We start from the raw sequence: 19986 nt of genomic DNA, 5'->3' as shown, positions 1-19986 counted from the left end.
ATATCCTTATTAAGAGGGGAAAAATAGTCTGATACTAACTCTGCCACATAACAGTTCATGCTACATATTCCGTATTACCCTGTGAGTATGAGCTGTAAGTATTGTATGGTTTAGAGTTTTGCAGAGAAGACCCCTAGATTCCCTGAGGATCTTACGATCTGTGTTGGCATTTCTATAACAATCTGTTGTAACTGAGTGGCCATCATATGCCACTTTATAGACTAATATAATGCTGAGAAATTTTTTGTTTGTTTTCTTTTGTATTTATATAATTTTGATCACTCAGAAATTGATATATTTAATTTTAACACTATGAAGTATTTTCTTGTATTTATAGCTTTTTATTCACTTTGACAAAAGTTTGAACTCTGCCTTCTTGGGCCCCTCCATTCCTCCCCAATAATATTATCTTTTTCTCTGGAAAATAAATAAAAATGTTGAAGATTTTATGACCTGGTAGAATGTGGCCATTTCTCTTGTATGAAATCTTTCTAACAGAAAGAGCCAAGTAAAATATTCTTCCTTTTTTTTTGCTTTCGCTGTCTTCATGTGCGTGACTTCAAAGCTGTTTTACAGGTACAATACAAATGAAAAAAAAAGTCTGCACAATTCTAGGAATATTTCAGACACATCCCTCTGATTCAACACTAAGATATCACAGCAGCACTTCGCTAGGAAGTAGTATATTTTGAGTTAAAAGAAATGAGCAATTGGAATTAAATATCACCTTGGAAGAGATATTGGCATTACTTTGTTATTGTAAGATATGACCTTATTTCACTCAAGATCTCCAAACTGTTCTCAAGGATAATATAAAATAACATTTCCCAGTAGCATAATTCCCATAGGTTTGTAAATGTATTTAGGTATTTTATTTATGGATCTATTCAAGATGCTCCCAAAGGCAAAAGAAAGAAATCCTTTGAACGTGCCTTTCCAGTTTCTTTTTGTGAGTGAGCAGCCAAAGCTGTGTTCATACTTCCAACTGCTATGACACTGGACTGTTTGTTTTTCCCAACTAGCTGCATTTTTAGACGACTTGTTTGCCACAGTACTTATAAGTATGTAAGGTGAATTGGAATAATACATACATTAATCTTCTTTGACCAGTATTGTGCACATACAGAGAAAATGGGAATGCATTGATAGGTGTAGTAGGCAATGTACTAACATGCTAGAGAGAAGGCTGAAGTATTCAAGGTTTATTTTATTTTATTTTATTTTATTTTATTTTATTTTATTTTATTTTATTTTATTTTATTTTATTTTATTTTATTTTATTTTATTTTATATTTTATTTTATATTTTATTTTACATTATATTTTATTTTACATTAAATTTTATTTTACATTATATTTTATTTTACATTATATTTTATTTTACATTATTTTATTTTTCTTTTGCATTGGTCTTCACAGATGGAGCTTGCTCCCAGACCTCTGCATGTACTGGCATTGTTTGGGAAGGAGCAGGTCAGCCAGCAGTGGGAAAGCATTAGATTAGAAACTGCTTGGGAAAGTTGGATGCATCCATAGACGTGATGAAGTACACCCAATTGTGCTGAAGGAGCTGGTCAATGTGATTGGGGTCACTGTCAGTCAGCTCTGAAAAATCATGGTGGCTGAGAGAGATCCTTGTTGACTAGAAGGATGCCAGCATGACACCTGTCTTTAAATAGGGCAACAAAGAGGGTTCAGGGAACTGTAGTCAGCCTTGCTTCAGTCAGTGGAAAAATCATGGAACATGTTGTCATGAGATCCTCTGCCAAGGACATAAAGGACACAAAGATAATCTGTAATAGTCAACAGAAATCAAATTGTGCTTCACCACCCTGGTTGCCTCCTCTAATGCCAGGAAATGACTGTGTGGACAGGGGAATAACGGTGGTTGTGATATATCTTGAATTTTATAAGGTTTTTGTCACCCTCTCCCATGGCATCCTCACTTGGGAGCTAGGAAATGTGGGCTAGACAAGTGGACCATTAGGTGGACTGAAAATTGGCTGGACTACCAGAGGCAAAGGGTAGTTATGGAAGGCTGTGTGTCTGGTTGGTAGCTAGCAATGAGCAGAGTACGTCAGGGGTGTGTAGTGGGGCTCATGTTGTTCAACATCTTCATCAGTGATCTGGCTGATGCCACAAGGAGATTTGCATGTAACATGAGGTTAAGGGGTGTGACTGGCATACCAAATGGGAGAACAACGATTCTGTAGGACCTTGATAAGCTTGAGAACTAGGCCAACAGAAACATGATGAAATTCAGTAAGAAGTGCAGAGATTGACACCTGGGATGGAATAATCCTAGGGATGAGTCACTGCCCTGCTGCAAAGGACTGGTGGGTTACAGTGAACACCAGCTTGAATATTAAGTCAACAGTGCTCTCTCATTGCTTAATAATGTAGCCCATGCTGGGCTACATTAGAAGGATAATGGATGGTAGATCTGGAGAGATTATTACTCCCCCTACTTAGTGCTGGCAAGGCAACATGGAATATTGTGTCCATCTTTGGCTTTCCCGTTCCGAGAAGGGTGTTTAGAAACTGCAGATGGTGCAGCAGACAGCCACAAAGATGATTGGGGTCTAGTACCAGTAATCCATGAGGAGAACTGAGGGAGCTGGGTAAAGAGGAGGCTAAAGAGCAGTTCTTGGTCTACAGCAGTTGAAGTGTAGTGAAAGCAATGAGATAAATAAGACTTTTCTCAGTAGAGACAGGCAATAAAGCAAGGGGCAGCAGACACAAGTCCTGGCTTAGGAGGTTCAGGTTGGAGATAAAGAGAACTGTTTGCACTAGAAGGGTGGTATAGCCATAGAAGAGCGTCCCTTAAAGGCTGTAGAATCTCTATTGCTGGTGGATTTCAAGGCTCAGGCAAAGCCATGGCTGACCCCATATCGTATGGGCAGTAGTCCCATTTCAATTGGGGTTATCTTTCAAAATGATTTCTGTGATTCCATGATTAAAATGGTTCATCAGTGTTTGTACACAGGTAGCCTCTAGGAATCTGTTACATGACACAGGAAAGAAAAAAGGAATGTTTAATAGTAGATTCTGTGTACTCTATAAGCTGCAAACCAGTGTTCTCCACTTTATTAGCCCAGCATTTTTTATTGCCTGTGTTTTTCTTTACAAATCGTTACGCATCATTGTTTTGCATTGACACTTACCAGTAGTCAAATGATGTTAACTTTCCTTGGCAAGTTGCTGCAGTACTGAAAACAGTTCATAGCAGTCAGCTGGAGTTTTAGAATCCCTTATGAAGCAGTCTGTCTTAAGAAACAGTCCAGATCTCATCTTTATTTTAAAAATTTCATTTTCTTATAGCATTTTGGAAAAGAAACCATTTTGCTTACTTTTTCCCCTACCTTTAATAAAAATTTTATTATAATGTGACTAAAACTTTGAAGTCCAATTCTTGCACCTTCATGCCTGCTAGTGGATTTTTTGTAAAGCATTGCTTTGTTACTTCTAGAGTTCATTGAAAGCAAACGTAACTGCCAACATTAGACTTTTTATCCTAATGGAGAACCTTCCAAATAAATCATTAAGTGGTCAGTAATTACAGGGTTTTCTATATATTATAAGCAGTAGGGTATTTTCTTTGCCTGAGATTGTCTTCTCCAGATATGTACCAAGAGGGATCCATTGCAAAGGGAATAAACAGACTCTCCCGCTGTGTTTTTCTGGCAGATGTTATTCCCACCTTGGCCCCATCCCTTGGGAAGCAACAATGAAACTGTTTTTCTCCATGTATTTAACTGTATAAAATAGAAAAAATTTAGGAACTTAAAAAGCTATGAATTTTGTTGTGTTTTTTTTTTTTTTTTTCCCCATCATACCAACATATCTCTAAGCTATCTGTAAGGGAAATACACTAGAAATGAGAGGACATGAGTAAATTAAATAAAATCAACCAATGTAAAGTCTATGCTGCCCTTTTCTTCTAAGTATTTTCTCTCTTACCATATAACCATAATATATTTTTGCATACATATCTGTTCTTTGCTTGCCTATTATCTCTGTGCTTCTCTCTCTCTGGTAAAAAGAAGCATCTCTTTTTTATGTTTCATATAAGATTCTTTTTCTACAGATTTTGTCACATTTTTATATATACTTTTGTGCAGGCACTCCATTAGTTTCCTCTAAATAATTGCCTAGGAGACAGTTCATTTTCCAAATAAATCAAAACATTGAGAACAGACCTACTAGAGTTTATTATTCTTATTTACAAGTAAAGATAGGTTAAAAAAGCTCTTCTGAAAATGCAAAAATTTAAGAAGAATGTTTTAAGAGATATCTAAAATTTATAAACTGGGGATGAATATAGAGTACTTTACTGATTTGACATTTACTCACTCAGTGTTTATATAGCATGTTAGAAGCTGTCAGAACACTTCCATATCTCTTGTTATTAGTATTAGGAAGTGGTTTTGGGGTTTTTTTTATAAAGACTGTTCATCCCATTGCCTACATTTGTTTTTCAGCTTGCTTGGGAACATGGAATACCCTTTTTTGAAACCAGTGCTAAAGATAATGTAAACATTGAGGATGCATTCTCAGTCTTGACTAACGAAATACTGGAAAAGGTAGGCTCCTTTTCTGAGTAGAAAGAAGATGGGAGATTTTTCTTGACAGATTGGGTGAACAAGGATGTAAATACAGAAGGGTTTAAGAAAGCACAGCCAGTACTGTTTTTGCATTATGGAGTTAATATTTTGGGGGGATCCTGTAGCTGTAGACATACAGAGGCTGAACATGGGGGAGAAGAATTGTGGGAGAAGAGAACAGAAGCAGGTAAAATACAGTTCAGAGAGAAGGTGAAAATTCAGGAAAACTGCATTTGTGGCTTTCCTTCCCATGCTTTTCTTCAAGGGGGAGGTTAACAGCTCTAGTGTAGTTTCACTTCTATGCCTGAAAGGATCCTTTTTCCTGTAGGTTTCTGTAGAATATGCACACTGTGAAGATGCTTCATGCGGATGGAATGAGTGGACCTTTTGTGTTCAGCAATCAAATGTTTTATCCAAAGTTTATAGCTGTTTGTTTGGATCATTTACACTAGTGCTTTTGAAGTTATTAGGACCTAAAGATTTGAGTTAATTAGTGATAAAATCAGTATTGTAGCTGTCAGAATCAGAATCTCTAACTACCTTGAGTGTGTTGGCTTAAAGGTCCTTAAGAGTTTCAATACTTTTGTAGGACTGAATTATTGTTAATTAGCTCTGAAAATGTTTTGCATTGCAATTTATTTTTAGACAGTAGAGTATTATTTTAGACATAATGGATGTTCTTCATGCAGCGCATTATCATTGTCATTCATCACCAACATTAGTTATACAAAACTAACCTTCCATTCCGAATACTCTTGAAGTCATAATAAAGATAAATGAGCAAAATTACTGACAAAGTCACAAGTTGCAGTGTTTTGATTAAGTAGCCATAGGGGATGGTCAGAATAATAGCTCAGGGTTGGACTGCTTCTAAATCAAGGTCCTGTCGTATTATAGAATAACACAAGCTGTAGCTGGTTATTTTGGGGGAGGAAAAAAAAGAAAAAAAGAGTGCTTTTGATTCCTTTAGCATGAAGATGAAGCTCAGCAACTCAACAGTCAAATATCGTTTAGAACAGGAAGATAATGGCAGGTCCTTGGATAGTTGGCAAAAAGTCTCAAATAAGATAACTCTGATTTTCTTGTAAATGAAAAAAACATTGTCTACTGTAAATAGAGAATATATTTGTTAGTGCGAAGCATGAAAACTACAAAACAGTAGCTATGATCATAACTGCTGCAAAGACAAATATGTCTGAATCGAGCATTTCTGCACAGTGTGTTTGAGTAAGGTCTGAGAGAATTCTCTGCAATGTGCAGAAATGATGTTTGGATATTTCTCACATTAAGATTACCTGCACTTATTTTTCTTTAAGTGGAACTTTAGTATATGTACTCATCTTCATGAAAATTCATGGGTTTTGTAGTGTGGACATGCAAACAAATTCAGACCATGTTGAAAATGTTATACTGCTGCATAGCTTTAATTAGAACTGCTTGAGAATACAGTTATACACTCTGTGTACATGTATGTGTGTTTGGAAAATATGTCCATGAGGCTTTGTCAAGTTTGTCTCAAACTTTTTTCATCTTATCTGGAAATGTTTGCAATCCCAGATGGGGCATCACATACCATTACTTTGGTGTATAATTTGCCATTTTTAGTGAAATGCATCTGTTGATTTAAACAAGGACTCCTTTAGCCCAACTGGTTTTGCCACTGGCCTGATAAGAAAGAGTTCACAGTAAAAAAAATAAATCTACCATACAGTTTCATCATGGTTTTCAGGTTCGACAAAATAATTTGCTTGTTCACAAAACTGTGAAATCTGAATGTAGTACTTGAATTTTAACTTCCTCTAACTGATGAAATTTTGGAGAAGGGAAAATGCAGTGGGAAGTGTGACCAGTAGCTGTGAAAAATGACACGATAGATGCCAGTCTGAGATCACTTCAGTTGTACATTCATTCTGTAGTGGTAAAATACGTACTTGCTGATTGTAAAAAGGAGATACAGCTTTGCACATTGTTTTGGCCAAAGACACCTGTGTCTGAGGTAGCAGGATATTGGGCCTCCCTTACTTCTGCAGTAGGACCACCTGTCCCAGACTGATGAGATGATTCAGTGGAAGCATGTCATTGCTTTACCAGTCCCACAGAGGAAACTCCTTTTAAGGAACTCCCTAGAAAAGTCTATTATGGCCGTGCTTTTGATGTGGAGGTCATTCAGAATTAAGATAGATAGGCAGGGCAGGCTGGCAGGCAGTAGACCATTTTCAGATACATTGCAGTAGGCTGTATTAATCTGAGGAAATCTAGGATTTTTTATATACACTCTTGTTCACCATCTACCATGGGCATTTCTTTATTAACTAAACCTACAGAAAACACTCCTGTAGAGGGGGAAGATCAATGTCCAGAGTTATAGAGCTCATACAGAAGTAATGAGCTTCTTGATTCTCTTGAAATTTAGAATAAGTTGTGGTTATTTAGAATAGAAATTTAGAATAAATTGGAGGATTGGCAAAAAAACACATTAAAATGTGTCAGACATAACAAAAAGAAAAGAAAGGCAAGTTTTGTGCTGCATTTTCCTGTCTCTTCTTTTGTGGTTTTACATGTAATGGGTTTAAGGGAGAGAGAGACTTCTGTATCCCAGCGATTCAGATAACTAAAGCACTGCTTGACCTGTCTGATGTTTTATCATCTCGGCCATTCTATGCTGGGTCTCGATCCTACAGCTCTAATTTTACACGGGTAGTGTCATTAAAACAATCTGTCGTTATTTGTCAGCTTACATGGGTAACAGCTAAGGAGTCATGCCATATTTTTGAGAACTCAAGATTTTCAAACCAATCAGTTAATAATAACTGATTTAATTGTATTCGAAAGGCTGCAGTGGAAATTAATGACACAGCTTATTCCAGAGGTTTGCTTAGGCATGTTGACAAATAACAACAGTATTTTATTTATTCACAATTCTTAGGAGTCTCAGATATGCCTAAACCTGTTCATTAATAGATGGCAGCTGTTCCTTAACGATGCTTCTGGTTGCCAGTGAACTATTTGTACTTGTGAGTCTGTCCTCAAAAAATAACCAAAACCAAAAAAAGTACCACCGAGAATGCAGTTAGTATTTGCAATTTTGTGTTGTTTGGTTTCATGGCTGACGAGCAGTACTCTTCTCAACTAGCTTTTTAAAACAATACTACAAGCCTTTGCATTTCTGTCTTTGTGGGTGTGGTGGTTGGTATTTTTCTGAACTAAGAGCAGGAGGAGGGAAACTGTATTCAAAAAAATTGAAGTTTTTGCCCTTTTCTGAAGACTGCTATATAACTAACTAAAACTTATGTTTTGCCCACCTCCCAAGAGTGATTGACTGCTAAGATTATTTTAATGTAACATTAAATAAACATATATCTGCTGAACAGAGAAGAGTCAAAATCCATTTAATAACATTTAATATTTAACAGCTGGATGTCATTTGAGATGAACATTCAGAAGTAGCAGGCCTCTGTTCTGTCCTTCCTTCATCTCTGTCTTCCCTTCCTATGGCAACAACATTTTTGAGATTACACTGTGTGTCCCATTCCTTTGCTCCTAAAGTACCTTTGAAACTTGCTAGCTGATTTTAAACAAATTTGACAGGTCGAACTAAAAGATAATTAAGCTCCTGATGAGTTCCTTGAAAGTAAGGTGCTGGTTGCAGGAGAGGCAGAGTATTCTGCAGAAGGAGAGTCTCCAGTGTTAGTTCATACAGTATTAGACAGAGGTGGCTACACAGAGAGACTGAAAAATGCTTCAACCAGCCACTCCAGCTGGAGATTGCATCGCGGATATCAAATTTAATTCACTGCAAGACCCAAATCCATAGGAAATCGGATTTCATTGTTGCCAAGGTTCATGGAATTGTTAGTTTGTCCAAAAGATCCCTGTGTCTCCAGCAGTGCACATTCAGTGTTTCTTTATTATTCTCAGTCATGCATGGAGCCCCAGGCTTTATTTGCCCTTTATTTATCTTTTACTGACCACAGAATATTAATCTCTGCATGAGGTTTTTCATAATGCTTGTAATGCTGTATTTTAGATCTATTTTAGATTTTTATCTTTAAAACCTTCTTAGTAACATTAGGTAGTATTCTCAGCATTGCACACATGGGAACCGAGGTACAGAGATCAAAGCAAAGAGGATAAATGGTACCAACTCACCTAGTGCTGGTGCAATGTAGGGCATAATTTTACTACACTATCTTGTTTAATTGAAAAAAAGAAAAGTCTGTTCTGGACTTCGAATGAGCCAGATGTACCTCTGGAAACAGTAGCATATAATTAGGTCATGTAAATCAAAACTTAGTCATAACGTTTGAGTGTAGAGGATGAGATTCATCTTAGCATGCAGCCTTAGCTGAAATTTCTGTGACTGATCTGGTTGACTGGAATCATCTCTATTCAGTGGAAAGAGATGCATCTTTTTAGGATAAAATAGTGTTCTGGAGGTGCTTTTCTCTCTCTCCATTGATTATAGAGAACTCCATATCTCAGCCTGTATGGTTTCATAAAGTTAAATAAATTAAACTCCAGGAGACCAAAGGAATGTTACACACTTGACTTCTGGCATTTGCTGCTTCTGCAGGATCTTGACTTTGAAGCCTGATTGCTCTCTTAAATAGCGGTTTTGAGGTGGAACTAGATTAATCCTTACATAGATGATCTGTAGGGTTGAGGAACCTTAGAGTAACAGCACAGCTGTCTTCTCAAGTTTGTGGAATAACTAATTGCAGTACAACATTGTTACAGTCTACATGGTATTAACAGAAGAGGGAGATAGAGACCCGCACTTTGCCAGTGGGTTAGGTGTTTTAGGCATTGTGGAACAGCAGGCTTTGGGAGCAAAGACTTCATCCCCATTTCTCAAGGAAAGTGTTCTGCAGCAGTTAGATCCTGCTGTGCCTGACCCCATACCCTTTCCTGGTGCTCTTCCTGTCCCCCCAGTGATTGCTTTCCCTGCTAATATATCCCTAGCTCTTGCTTGATACTGCTTGTGCCCTGTCCTGCCCCTTCCTGTTGGGAAAGGACTGGCTTGCATGTTGAACAAGTGATTTGAATTACAGAATGCAGGGAAAATACATGTCAAGAAAATGTCAGGACTGATTTTAGTAACAGCTCTATCTACTGGCAAGCAGTTCAGGCATAGAAGTCACATGAACTTGGTTGCATGTTCTGTGCCATGCTTTGCCACTCATTGTCAGCTATCACTGTTAAGTATAAACAAAATGATTGCAGTGATTAAGTATGATCATTTTGTCATTAGAGAGAATAAAAATCCCCAGAATTTAAAGAAGTTATAAATAATAGTAACTTTGGTTACAGTCCCTTCTGCTCGTTTCTCTAAAGCTGTTAGTTCTCCAGTAAGCACTCCAAGTCTGCCTTTGACTGGGGACATTGAAATGCATTGAGTAAAATCCTGTCATTCTTCCAAACCCATAGTGAACCCCACCTTCAGAATAACTAGAACAGTATCAAAATACCAAGAACTGGTGCTAGAGTTAGTCTGACTTGGTATGGCACTGCTAATCTGAGCAGTTTATAGCAAGGAATGGGCAGCAGACCTTAATGAAGATTTATAAATTTACTCCATTAGAAGCCTTTCTCTTATTTTTTGATGATATTTCCCTTTGTATACCAGCTTAGCTTTCTTTTCCTGATTAAAAAGAAAAAGCTCAAAACATTTGGGATCGCAGCCATCTCATCACAATTCCTGTCTCTAGAAGTTAGGTATCTATTGCATGCCAGTGATACAAACTCTGCTTAGAGCTGGGGAGGAGGGACAGCCGGGAGGGGAGACAGCAGGAAGCTTGAAACTGGCTTGAACAGATGCCTGCCTGTTAGGTGAGACATGTCTGCTGTGCTATTTAACAAGAAAAACTAGTATTTGATAGCAGGAAGTTTCAACTAAAATCACTGCAGGGTATAGTGGCATCTGTGTCTGTGGCGGTATTTTCAAAACCCCATTTTGCCCAAGATGCTGAAGTGGAAACTCAAGCTTCTTGGTACCATTTTAGTTCTTCTCACCTTTTCACAGTTTTCTGCTGTTTGTTGGCTGGCTTGTTGGGGAGTGAGTTGCAACAGGCTGAGCTGAAATGTGAGCTGGAAGTGTTAGTGTTCACGGAGCCCTGAAGAAGGAATGCTGCCTGCCTTGTTCTTACAGGTGGGAGAGATTTGCATACCTCCCTGCTGTAATTTCAGGAGAGGAGGGTGCCCCACCTTTTCCAAGGCTCGACTGAAGTTGATCACTACATGGGATTGCCCAGTCATTGCTTTGGTGCTTTATGCAGGACTCGTAGTATCTCTTCAGGTTATGAATGTGCACTTTTTAAATGTGTGTATAGCACATTTGCTTAAATGAATTCCAGGCCCTTATTTGCTTGATGAAGATCCTGCATGGAATAGTCTTATCAAACTGAAGTGATTCTTAAAGTCCTCAACTTCTAAATGGCTTTTAAAACAATTACCTCTTCTTTATTTGTGGAGAGGTGGTTCTTGTTATTCTGTCCTGCCTAATTTGTTGATGAACTACTCTCAGATAATGATTTTACAGATTATATGAACCATTTCATTGTCAAATAGGTTTCACCATTCTTAATCACTTACAGTATTGACAGTCCTTGCTAAGGATACATGAACAGCTTACTCGCCACCCAAAAGTACTGTTAAGTAGTAAAATCTTTGCAAATAAGCATCTTCAGTGTTTAAGGAATATGCAAGTTTCTTCCCTTTAACTGGAAAGCAACACCTTCAAATTACCTGTTTCCTCTAATGTTAAGTAAGCAAAACCTGAATTCTGAAATTGTTCAAACAGGGTGTTTTCTAGAACTCTCTTACTCCTTAAACTGAATTTTTTCCTTCTGAAGAAAAAGCAGGGGTGAAACAAAACCTACTTAAGTTTATGTCCACACTAATCAGTGCTCAGTGTTATTTCTTGGTCTCAGTAGAGTGAAGTTAAATCTCTTACTGTACCATTATCTTCCAAAGCTTCCCCCCCCTAGAATCTTATGTCTAAACCAGAGTGGTGTCTTGTTACTTGAGATGACAAGGTTATGGTTGTGTACTTTTGATTCTGCCTTTCTCCCTCTTTTTAAAAGGTCTTCATACCTTACATTTACTGTCTATGCTTGAAGACTATGAAATAATGTCTCCACCTAGCACAGATCATAATGGCTAATGCCTGTACTCAAGCACCTTACACAACTGTGTAAAAAATTAAAACGAGAAGTTAGGAAGCTGCATGTTGAAATTTGTGTGAATTCTGAAGGGTAATAATAATGTTATGTCTGTTGGTACTTGTTCCTCCAACAAAAGAACAAGTAAAAGTGCTCATGCTGTATTTTTTCATACGTGATTTATATGTGACTAATGACAAGTAATTCCTAAAATCAGTAAGTCACGGTCTTCTAGTACCCTAGAGTCAGAACAGTAAGTGTTAATAATTTTATTGATGACAGCTTCAGCATCCGTCCTGAGGTTTAGACTGCGATACCTTTCCTGCCCTCTGCTCCTGACTCAGTCCATCACTTCTGATCCCTTCCCAGGTGTTTCATCTTCTCCCCCAGCAGTGTGCACTGTGGAAGCCTCCCTGCAGCCCCAGGGACGAGTGGGCTCAGCCACTCTCTTCATGGGGATGGCCCTGGCACAGGGCAGCCAGCACACTGGGAGAGCTAAAACTGTGGCTACGGAAGGAAAAAGGAAACAAATTTCATGCATCTTCTCCAGAATTTTAGGTAGCCTTAAATTTTCTCAGCCAAAGAGGCATAAGGATTATTGTAACATGGGGGAACCTTTTATTTTCCCCTCATTTTGATTCATCTGAGTAATTTTAGGTGAACCTTTCTGGATGTAGTCAGTGTTCAGCTACCCTGTGACATTGTATGTGTAAGTTCTCGATTCTGATGTCATGATTGGCATTGTACTACATGATGCCTTTTTTTCCCCTCTCCTTTTTTTCTTTTTCTATGCTTTGAATTTCATGACATGATTGCTGTCCTCTCTGGAAGCTTGTCTTTATTGTCAGAAATGGCTGGTTATGGCTGTTGGATTTGGGTTGAGAGGAATGTGGTGAATCCAGTGGTTGCGCTTTATTCTCTGTGTATCATTATATACTTGGTAAACCTGCCAAGAAGCAGGCAGGACAATGGCAAGTAGAGAAGTTAGGACATTTTTTCTCCTAGGCATGTGACATTATTCTCTATGTCTTTGTGCCTGAGTTCAGGGTTCAGTGTTCATAGTTCTAGAGTACAAGATTGCGACATGTACTTATTGCACAACTGAGTTTGATTGTGTCTCTGTTCAGCACTAATTATCTAGTTGAGTTTATTGCTGAAAGGAAGAGTCCTGGTTTTGCTGATTTTTTTTTTTAATTGTTTTTGCAATCAGGACATAAATGTTTTACAAGGGCGGAGTGCTATTTTCATAGTTTATCTTGATAAAGACTGAGTTGTTTCCATTTGGGGTATTCCTGGTTAATAAATAGAGGCAAGAAAATAGAGAGTTTTAGTGAATTTCACAAAACGAGTTAACGTCCTTTATAACAATTAATACCCTGTGCCTTTTTTATGGGTACTGATGTTCTGTATTTCCCTATTCCTTTCCACTGGATTTTTGCACCCCATGCTCAGTACTTCAAAGATTAGTGTACTTAACTGCAAATCAGTGAAAATTGGTGTAGTCAGCAGAATAACCTGTATATCTAGAACAATTCATGTGAGTAAAGATTTACATTCATATGTTCTGTAGTGTCTCCTCAAAAGACACTTTCTATCATCTGTCATGTTCAGAGGTAGGAGAGGTGTTTGAGGCAGCTAAAGAATGTAAATATACCAAGCTGGGACTTGCATGGGCATCAGTCTCCATCTAATTTATTAGAAAACTGCAATCTTTTAATTAAATATTCAAAGGAAAAATATATCTAGTGACTCCACCAAATCTTTTACATATTAAAATATGTGAAAATTTAAGCTTTTCAAATGTTGTGTTCTAGTTATCTTAATTGTTTGCTTTTGTTTGTTTTACAGAAAACCTGTGTATTATATGACTTAGATGTTGTGGCTCTAAATGAAAGTAAGAAGAGAACCTGCTGTGCATTCTGAAATATTGTTTCTTATTTCATTTTCTTTTCAGAAAATATTAACTGTTGCAAAGGAACATACAAGATTTCAAAAGTGAGCCTGTAATCCCAAAACACAGTATTACACAGACTTTGTTGCCAAATGTTTTGATATGTTTATATTATATTTTCATATTTTTAATGTGAAGTTAAAACAATTATCTGACTTTGGAATTATTAGATGCATCACAGGATGACTGCATTTGCATACAAATGTTTGCAGAAATGAAATCTAAGTGATAATTTTCTAAGTCTAATTTTCTCTTATTAAAAAAAAATTACCTTGACTTTTTTTTTCTGTGTTATTTCTGCAAGATTTGTAATGTAATGAACATTGACACCATCACACGGGCACCTTTCTTATATATGAAATCACTTATGCTATCCCCTAGATAACATCTCTTCAAGTGGCTGATATTTACTGCAGTACGCTAAGATGATTTTCTGGGAATTCTTGGCTTTGTTTCCTTTATAGCCATTTCAGAAACATAGGTGTTACTTGAATACCCTTGAACAGGGAGGCTGCAAAGGTGAGGGCTGAGAGGAAAGAATAAGAATAAGCTATATACGAGATCAGTATGTTGCTGAACCTTCCTTAGAAGGCAGGAAACATGGAATAACAGAATGCATCCAGAAATAGTTATCTTGCTAATGTAAAGTTTTATCATTCTATGAAATAATTCATGCAGGTGTTAGCAGCATACCTGCATTTTCAAATGTTCCTTTTCTCATAAATGATCACAATTTTAAAAGGATATGCAGTTCTTGTTTGATATTGTGAGATATTTATGTTATTTTCTTAATGTATAAATACATCAGGTATCTGATTCTGCTCACTTAGATCTATTTTATACTGGTATGTAATATCTTTAATTTCATTGGAGGATATATGATTTTATTTAAATTTAAATGAGGGCAGAATCAGGATACCAGTTTCTTTTTCTTTATTCAAAGGCAAAGAAAACACAAATCTAACCTGCTGGACAGGCACAAAGCAAACACAAGTTGGGAAATCTGAAGAATTGTGGTGATCATATTGTCTTTTTATTAATTATTTTTGCCTGGGAGTTGTGGTTCTTGATTATTAAATTTAATTGTTTTATCACCATTTGTGAATGAATAATACTACTGTGCAAAACTGTGTTGTGAGCCACCCCAGCACATCCAGAATAACTAACTTCACTGGCTTATTGTTGTGGAATGTCACTACCCTCCTGAAATATGCCTACTTCTTTTTGAGGGCTGTTTGCAGATTGTAATAATAATAAAATATTATTAAATTTGGTATTGAGACAGTGAGCTCAACTGGAAAATGCTTTCTGAAGCATATGGGACCTAATGTGCCTGCACATACTGCCGGGTTACTGTCCCACCAGGCCATTTAGTATGCTTGCAGACGGGGTGCGAAAGGATGGGAAGGGCTACGTATTTACAGCTGCTCCTGACTACTCATCATGGTCAGTCACTTAAACTAGCGTTTAGAGCAAAATCTGAAAACAAGGAACAAAGGGTAATCCCTGCTTTAGTTACAACCGTAGCAGAGGAAGAAACCAGTGCTGGAAGGGATTTTGAGAGGCTGTCTAGGTCCTTGTCTTGTGGTCTCTCTGAGTGGCATACAGTCCATCTTTAACTGGTTTGGCAAGCAGGAAGTTTCCTAATACCTAACCTAACTGATACATGTGGAAAGCAGGTTCTCCCTTTCCTCTTGATGTAGGTGAACACCTCTGCCTGCCCTCTCTCTTCTCTTTAGGCCAGAGAGCCCCTGTCCCTTCTACCTTCCCTTGTAATTTTGGTTTTCGGAATCCTTTGCCATTTTTGTCTCTTTCCTCTCAATATTTTTGAGTTCTCAGCTATCCTGGAGTTTAGACCTGAAAACTGAGCAGACTATTCTGTAAAATGATTTTTTCATTATCTTATGATACTCCTATTTATGCATTCCAGCATCAGCATAATACAAGATAGCCTAGCACTGCTCATGATCCCTAATCTCTTTCCTGAAGAACTGCTTTTTTATCCTGGTACGTACTTGTGCAGCTGATTATTCCTTTGTATGTGTAGAACCTTCTGTTTCTCCGTATTCGGTGGCATTTCAGTTTCTCCAATCTGCCAAGATCCTTATGAATCGTAATGCTGTGCTCCAGCATAGTTGGAGCCTCTTCCTGTAGATGCGATCTCCAAGTGTGAGTAAGTGTACTCTGCTCAGTCATCAAAGATACTGATGAAAGTACTGAATAGTTCTGGATCCAAGACAGATCTCAGCGAAATCCCATTCTGTATATCCTTTCAGCTTGGGAGTATTAATTATTTCCAAACAATTTTGCACTCATATGCTTGTCTAGACGGTTTTTTTTTGGTTAAGAGCACATTATGTGAAACCCTGTGATCCTCACTCTTTCTACCCTATCCATGAAGCCTGTTACCATCTGATAGAAGGAGACTAGATTGATCTGGTATTATTTGTTACTGACAAACTCATGCTGTTACTTCTTCTATCTTTACTTTCTACACTCTTGCAAATGGTTGGATTACCTGTTAATTTCTTTATATTTTTTTCGAGTAGAAATTCAGCTAACCAGTTTGTAGAGCTCTTTCCCTCCACCCTTTGAGAGACAGGCAATCCTTTTCGAGTTTTCTGGAACCTCACTCATTCTCTATTGATTCTTGGAGGTAATCAGTAGCAGCTCTAACATTGCTTGAACCCTAAAGGAGTTTCATCAGGTCCAGTCTGTCCAAAAATCTTTAACTTATCAAAGTATTTTCCAGTCTATGTCTTCATTTTTCTAGCCTAAGCTCTTCGACCTTTGTCAGTACTGCTAGTAGTGAAATCACATCTGCCTTCTTAAACTGAAGACTGAGGTTGGAAAAGGCATTAAGGATACTGGAGTCTCAGCATCACAGTCATTAGGTGATGATTAAATACATTTCCCCCTCTGTGGAATGACAGAACAGTTTTTTCCTTCCTCTTCTCACTATGCATCTTTCCAATATCCTTGCTATCTTTTAAATCCAATTTTCTAACATTTTGGGACCTTATCTTTCTGGTTTTGTCCATACATAGTCTATACATTTATTTGTAATTTAGTAATTTGACCTACTTTCTACTTTCTTTCAGGTCATTGAAGATCTTATGATTCAACCCAGTTAGTCTTTATTTCACTTCCTCTCCTTCCTCCGCGTAGATCAAATTCTGCAGTTTTGCCTTCAGCAGTGGATCTCCAATAAACTTCAATCTGTCCTGAACTCACAGAAGTTTAGCTACTAGTTCTTTGAGTTTTAGTCTCCATTTAGTTCCTCCTTCTCTTCCTAACAATGAAAATAGATAAAAGAGGGTCAGATTATTTGTAATTTTAATTTCGTCTCTGTATAGCTAATGAGCATTTCAAATACAGGAGTTTCTTCTATACATTTTTCCTTCTCGCAGTGTTTTCTTCTAGTTGTGGCTTAGGTATGATCCACTCGCTGGCTCACCTTAGGGAGATGCAGACACTTAGGTTCCCATGCAGTGTTTGCTGCATGCCTCACCCCTGCTACCTGATGCAGTGTGCTTCACCTAACACTCCAAGTAGCGTGAGTGCTCTCCTCTTTGCATCTTTTGCTCTCCTGGAGCAAAACAACTGCCTTTTTCTGAGCATATGCATTGTTGGCTACATTCACAGGAGTGTGCCACTGGGGAAAACCCACCACTCTCACTAGAAAGGACCAAAAGATCTCCCACCAAACTGGAACACTGTGCTTGGAGGCATTTTCCCACATAGAAAATAGGATGCAAGTTGAGAGCATTATCTTCATTTAGTTCTCTCCGAAGCTGGATGATAGTATCGCACAAATTCCCACAGATGGAATTTTTAGAATAAATAAAGGTTAAGTAAGGGATTTGACTGGAAAAAGGAGGACACCTCTTATAGTGAAATAGAAGATAAAAGGTGAACATTCACACCAGACCATCAGATCTCTTTAGAATACCCTGCATGAGCAAAGATTGCTTGGATTTTGCCAGTAAGACAGGAATAATGTTCTCTTTCAAAACATGAGATGTACAGACATCAACTATATCAAATGTGTTGTTCTCTTTCCCCCTTGCCTCAGAGAAAGGCAGGTATTTAGGATCTGATTCTGAAGCGATCACTGTATCGCCTGTTGTTTCCCACTGGACTTGTAAATACTTATTATGAAAAACGGGCCTTTGATATAAAGGCAAATCACATGTAGGAAGAAGAAATGCAAATTCATGGGAGGTTTTAAAGAAATACTGACTATGATGGCTTCACATGAAACTTAGTGTATAAGGCTCAGAGTCTTATTTGGTGTGTGTATACTAAGGTGTAAAGCATGTTACCAGATTCATACTAAAATCAGTTTGTTGTGAACAGCTCCATTTCAAATGTTAACATAGATACGAGCTGATGGTGATCCAAAATGCTTTAAAAAATCATTTTACTGGCAATGGGATAAATATATACTAGAGATTTTGCAGCCTGCTGCATAAATGTGTTGTGAAATCAACATGAAAGTCAATTTAAAATGCATTTAAGAATCATTTCAGGAATTATTCTGAGTCCCCGTGCCACCGCTTATGGTTTTATGGTGACAATTTGCTGTTGATACATAAAGACTGTCTCTAAATGCCACCTAAAAGGCACATACAGAAAAACTAAGATTTGTGTAACTGAGGCCCTGGTCCTGAGCTGGATCTGCTCACAGGGATTCCTCTTGAGATCTGATGGCTTCGTTAGCATTTTGCACCAGTAGGAGACTCTGGTAAGAGATCACACTAAGGGACTAAGGCATTGCTAGACATCACAGAAATCATTATATCTAAAGTGTTAATTATACATAAGGTGCAGTTAAAGCAAGAAATTGTCTGAGATTCATATGTGCTGGTGATTTGAATACTGGGTATGTAATATTAAAATATATTTCAAGGAGGTTGAGCTATAGTACAGTTAGGACACATAACAAAGTCACTCTAAGAGCTCCAGCGAGACATTTAAATACCAGTAAGCTTTATGATGTCTCTTTGCCTGGAAATAACTGAATGAAATGTATATAATATCTAGAAGTTACATTTTTAAAAAACACATCTTGTTCCAGCAGGATGGGTAAGAATGGATTGGGTTTCCACCGGTCGGAGAGAACACAAACACGGTTGCGTGAAGATGGCTGTAGGCCATCTAAAACCATCTGAAGAATGAAAAAATCTTTAAAGAAAAAGCGGCAGTAACTATTTCTGTGTGAAGATGCATTCTTCCCAGACAGCAGAAGTGCATGATGTCTGAGAGGAGCATACGCTGTGAGACAGTTATCTATCCTGGAATTAATAGTACCCAAGATGGTGTTTAAAAACAATTGTTGACAGACTAGCACTTCAAGTCCTGGTGAATCCCAGTCTGACCTCATTTGCTTTGCCTTATACACTGCCCCCAATAACCTCGTCAAACCTGAACCAGTTAAGACCATGCTTTTGCTTTCCATATTTCAACAATAATGCTCTTTGCTATTATATTACTTTGCACTTCAATAGCTTAATTCACTTGAGTTGTTCAAAGCATTTGGTGAACTCTGTAAAAGGGAAGCTACTTGGAAAAAAACCTGTCGTATTTTTAAAGCTAACTATTCTGGTAGGCAGGATCTAACGGCAGCATGACTGAGTGTAGAGAACGAAGGTTTTCCATAGTGCTGGGAAATCCTGGTGCCAAACGGTGTAGCTAAAGCATGGACCCACATCAGGATGAGGCTCAAACCAACCCCGATCCATTTGAAACGAGATAACTTGGGTTTTCTGTAACCCTCTGTGCCGACTGGCTTCCATGGTCTTTGTTTCATCTTGGAGAGCATGGCTGAAGTCCCAGGCTCTGTTTGCAGCGGAGCAGAACAAGAGCGTGTCTGTCTTGGCCCTCCTCGTGCTCGCGGTGCTGCTGGCACCAGCAGTCGCAAAGGCACGCAGCAGCGGCTGGCCCGTCACCAGGCGCATGAGGAAGGGCGAGCGGCAGGAGAGCTCGTCGTACAACAGCTCTTCCCCCAGCTCTGCCAGCCCCAGCAGTCTCCAAGACAGACACCGTGGAAGATGGAGCCTGGAGAGGGATGTTAGCTGTGGATGTTTTCAGTCGTTTTACAAATCACTGAAAGGCACTTTTATGTTTCTAGTCAACAGCACAGCCTTAAATGTAGCCAAGTTTACTGCAATAAAATAAACAGCTTTGACACAAAAGCAAACAAAATAAACTTAAGCACAGCACAATGCAACCACCCAGGAGTTAGTTTTTCTGGTTTAATTTCCCAGAGT

At 38.1% G+C, this 19986-nt stretch overlaps 1 protein-coding gene across 6 annotated transcripts in view; it reads left to right on the top strand.

Annotated features, from left to right (window-relative positions):
- LOC141948171 (ras-related protein Rab-10-like) overlaps positions 1-19945 on the top strand; it is a 38990-nt gene extending 19045 nt beyond the window's left edge. The window contains exons 5-7 of one of the 6 annotated variants that reach the window (XM_074880330.1): positions 4481-4582; positions 13612-13657; positions 18795-19945. In XM_074880330.1, the coding sequence (XP_074736431.1) occupies positions 4481-4582; positions 13612-13657; positions 18795-18895 (249 nt within the window). In that variant the 3' untranslated portion in view covers positions 18896-19945. Of the gene's footprint in view, positions 1-4480; positions 4583-4931; positions 5411-13611; positions 13991-14657; positions 15003-18794 lie in introns of those variants that run through there. The other 5 variants (XM_074880334.1, XM_074880350.1, XM_074880341.1 and 2 more) reach the window with 5 other exon arrangements.
- Positions 19946-19986: the final 41 nt, after the last annotated feature.

The sequence above is a fragment of the Strix uralensis genome, chromosome 1 (genome assembly GCF_047716275.1).
Source record: "Strix uralensis isolate ZFMK-TIS-50842 chromosome 1, bStrUra1, whole genome shotgun sequence".
In the NCBI taxonomy this organism is placed as follows: domain Eukaryota; kingdom Metazoa; phylum Chordata; class Aves; order Strigiformes; family Strigidae; genus Strix; species Strix uralensis.
This window is presented reverse-complemented; position numbering and strand designations above follow the sequence as displayed.